Source organism: Nestor notabilis, unplaced genomic scaffold (genome assembly GCF_000696875.1).
Source record: "Nestor notabilis isolate BGI_N333 unplaced genomic scaffold, ASM69687v1 scaffold13927, whole genome shotgun sequence".
NCBI lineage: Eukaryota > Metazoa > Chordata > Aves > Psittaciformes > Psittacidae > Nestor > Nestor notabilis.
Window position 1 is genome coordinate 41107 of NW_009936145.1, and position 3587 is coordinate 44693.

Genomic DNA, 3587 nt, shown 5'->3' on the forward strand with positions numbered 1-3587 from the left:
GAAAAACGGTTCCCTTCTTTCTCTCTGGGGTCTGACGTTCTTACCAGAAAGGTGACTCTCTATAATTTACTCTGTTACAGTTTCCTGATCATTTATTTTTTCTTAATGAGACTGCTGAAGAGTAAGATAACAAGAAGGCAGACTCCAGATCAGATAAAAAGAGAAGGAATAGACTATTTCTTACTGCCTGCCTGCAAAAGGAGGAGACATCAGTCTCGGTTACACAGTTCAAGTCATGAATGCTTCCAGCTTTGTGAATCTGGATTCATGCATGGCCAGGTACACTCTCCTTTTGCAGTCTTGCTTCCCTCAAAAAAATCCCTGGCATGTGGGTCAGAAAAAAGTAACCCAAATCTTCCCCTAAATGTTTCTTCCTGTTGTCTATTCCAACTGTATTGTTTACATTCATGCCTGGACCCTGTCTCTGATGGGAAGTGGATGAAATCCACTGTTATCTGCACAGTCCCACAACTCTACAGGAAGAGTGCATGGCACCAGTTTTGTTCTGCAGAGTATCAACAAGTACTTTGTCAATGTTGATTCCTCTGAAACAGCGTTGCAAGGTGCCTCAACAGGGAGGGAGCAAAATCCAGCTGTAGCTGGGACACAGGCAATAGCATTCTTTTGTGCAGCAGATGTTTTTTCTTCTCCTCCTCCCTGCAAGTTTTCATTTTTCTCTCTGCTTAGAGTAGTGCCTATAATGAGGTCTTCAAATAAAATCAGCTACAAAGTTTCAAGTTTGCAAGCCTGATCAGCTCAATAAAACAAGTCAAGCAAACAACAAACTCTAACCCAAGTATTGTGGTGACTGGCGCTGCTTTTGTCTAAACAAGGCATACTGCTGTCACTGCACGACAACCTTCATGGTGTTTTTCAACAGCATTATGGACAGCTCCCAGAACTCACAGTATTTCAAAATCCTAGTACTTTTAAGTCATATATCTTAAGCTCCCTTATGCCTCAAGAAAAAAGCTTTTTTCTGGGGAAAGGTAAACAGTTTGTAACAAATTTATTAAAACTATCCCCATCAACAATTCCAAAAGCTATTAGCGTTAAATATTGAAACTAATTTTTAAGAGCCTAAAGGGAGCATTTTCAATTTAATGCCGAGATAAATACCACCTGACGTGATGGCTACTTTCATTAGTTTGTTTCAGCTCTAGTGCCTGTAATGAAATTTAATTAAATTGATTTGGGTACTTAAAGTTACAGTATATTGCAGTGTCCTGCAGAGAAGAAAGCTAACTCAAAAGCAAAGTGTGTGAGACTGTATTTCAGAAACCAATTTACCAGTCATAAATGTGATCTAGGAGAGGAAGAGTAAGACAAAAAGATCTGACAAACTGGAAAGAAATTCAATGCAGTTCTGTTACAGAATGGATGCATTTGTTAATGTGCAACAATTGATTAATAGCTGGCAACTGCACACTACCGGAGGGCACAGAACAATGAGAGTACAGAAATACTGGTATATGTCCTTATTGTCTCTTCCACGGTATCTTCTACTGGGTATTTATCTGTATTGTCACTATAATGGATAATGTATTAATCTCTCAATTATAATCCATAAAGTCCAAACGTTAAAGCTTGATTGGTAGTGACATGTTTCCAATGATATGTTCTTGGGAAAGCTGCAGGGATTAGATGTGGAGCAGTTGTTGGATAACCACTGAAGAAAACAAAAGTGATACTGTATTCTCACTGATCATCTTTTACTGGGCTTAAGCAGTAAACAGGTATTTTGTCTCCCTGCTCAACCTCGAATAATTTTGAAAATTAGTAATTTTCTTCAGGGAATTAATTATTTTGTCAGGGTGACTAAATTTACTGTGCCAAACACCTACTGCACAGGTATGTTATGAAATGATGCAACAAATCCAATAATGAAACAGCTAAAACCTGAGAAACTACAGAGAATGTTGTGTCCTGCCTCCCCCAAGTTTACAAACTCTTCTGCATGCTACTTCTTCTTTCAGGTCTGATCCTTTTGTGACTTGATTTAATAGACATTTTTCCAGATGACTTGAAGCACACAGGACCAGACTTGTTTTGTCATTCTATTTCCTTATCTGTAAGCCAGCATTTACTGTTTCCAGGATACTAGTTGTGATAACCACTGCTCCTGTAATGGTAATAAGCTGTAGAAGTGTGATAGGCAACCACTTGCAGGAATCAGTAACTAGGTCTACCATGGTGTTAGAACTTGGTGATACAGCAACAGAGCAAAGTGCCTGTAAGTACATAACGTAGGATCTACATGCTTTGAAACTCAGCCAGACACTGCTCTGAGTTGCTGGTGTTGCTTCTTTTGCAAGCTGAAGCACTGCCGTCGGGTTAAATGAAACATCTGGACTGATGTGCACCAATGTGACACTGTCTAGAGTAAAAGATAAATCTGATGTGAATTAAGTCAAGGCACATCAGACTTACACAGGTCTGGGCAACTGTTCACTGGGAATTTGTTGTCATGACGCTAATCAGACATAACAGAAATTAGAACTGGATCAAATTATCTACATACATTGACATATGAAAGTTATGTGCATGACTTGACTGCAGTGAGAAATCTAAAATGGTAACAAGGTTGGAGTGATTCACATATGTATCTCACGGACGTGCCTTAAATGTTCACCAATCACCACAGTTATCATTAGGCTTTACAAGCTGGGACTGTCTTATTTTCTTTTAATACAAGAGGAAGAATAAATTCCCAGTGCTTCTCAACAGAGATACTGAGCCTGACTTCTCTCCCTCTGCCAGCCCCATGGGAGCAGAGGCTAACTAGCCCCCACCAATACACCTGAATATTGAGTGTGCTAGCAGGACTGCTCCCTGCATGCCATCAAAGTGTCAGCTGCTAAAGGAGATGGAGAGATGGCAGTTCTCTAAAAAAGCCCCTGCCTTTCTACTTGAAGTGTTCTGATTTTGGAAGAGTGACTTCAACTAAATGCTTACAACTTCAACATCTCGAGAAACACTCTTGAAAAATGAATCAAATAGTTTTAGATAAACTATCAATTTTAAAAAATAAAGGTATTCTTTATTTTTTTCTTTGAATTTACAGTGCCAAATCCTGTTATCAGTAAACGATTCCTGGAAGGATTGTCCTTTCTGGATTTGCTTCCATTGTTTCCAGGAAAACTCAAAACCAGCAGAGAGTAGCTGGGCATTCATCTGCTTTATGATGCATTTTGAATAAATTACTTCACTGATGGCTTTTTACTACTACCAGTTAAGCTACAAACAGTTGTTACGTAGTGTATTGATATTTTTACTTCTAGGATTTTATCTTTTGCTTCCAAAGTGGTAACTCAAGATACATTTCTGAAGAAAGGAGTAGGGATTGAGCCTGGAAGATACTGGCATTCTCCCAGTTTACATATTAGCAGTTGCTGTTTCGTTAAATCCTTCGAATGAATTCTGTGTTAAGTCTGCAAGTGGAAATCTGCAGTAATTCTAGTGGCTTCAAAAGACAAAGAGCTGACGACTCCAATTGTCCAAATTCCCATCCTCTCCGAAAGACTTACCAGCCTGTCCCTCAAAAACAAATACAAAGTGAAAAATATGGATCACTGAAGCTCATCTTA

At 39.0% G+C, this 3587-nt stretch overlaps 1 protein-coding gene across 1 annotated transcript in view; it reads right to left on the bottom strand.

Moving 5' to 3' along the window:
- Window positions 1-2192, bottom strand: part of LOC104408549 (catenin delta-2-like) — a 19894-nt gene extending 17702 nt beyond the window's left edge. The window contains exon 1 of the mRNA XM_010018196.1: window positions 2088-2192. Coding sequence (XP_010016498.1) covers window positions 2088-2192 — 105 coding nt within the window. The remainder of the gene's footprint in view (window positions 1-2087) is intronic.
- Between the last annotated feature and the right edge of the window lie 1395 nt (window positions 2193-3587).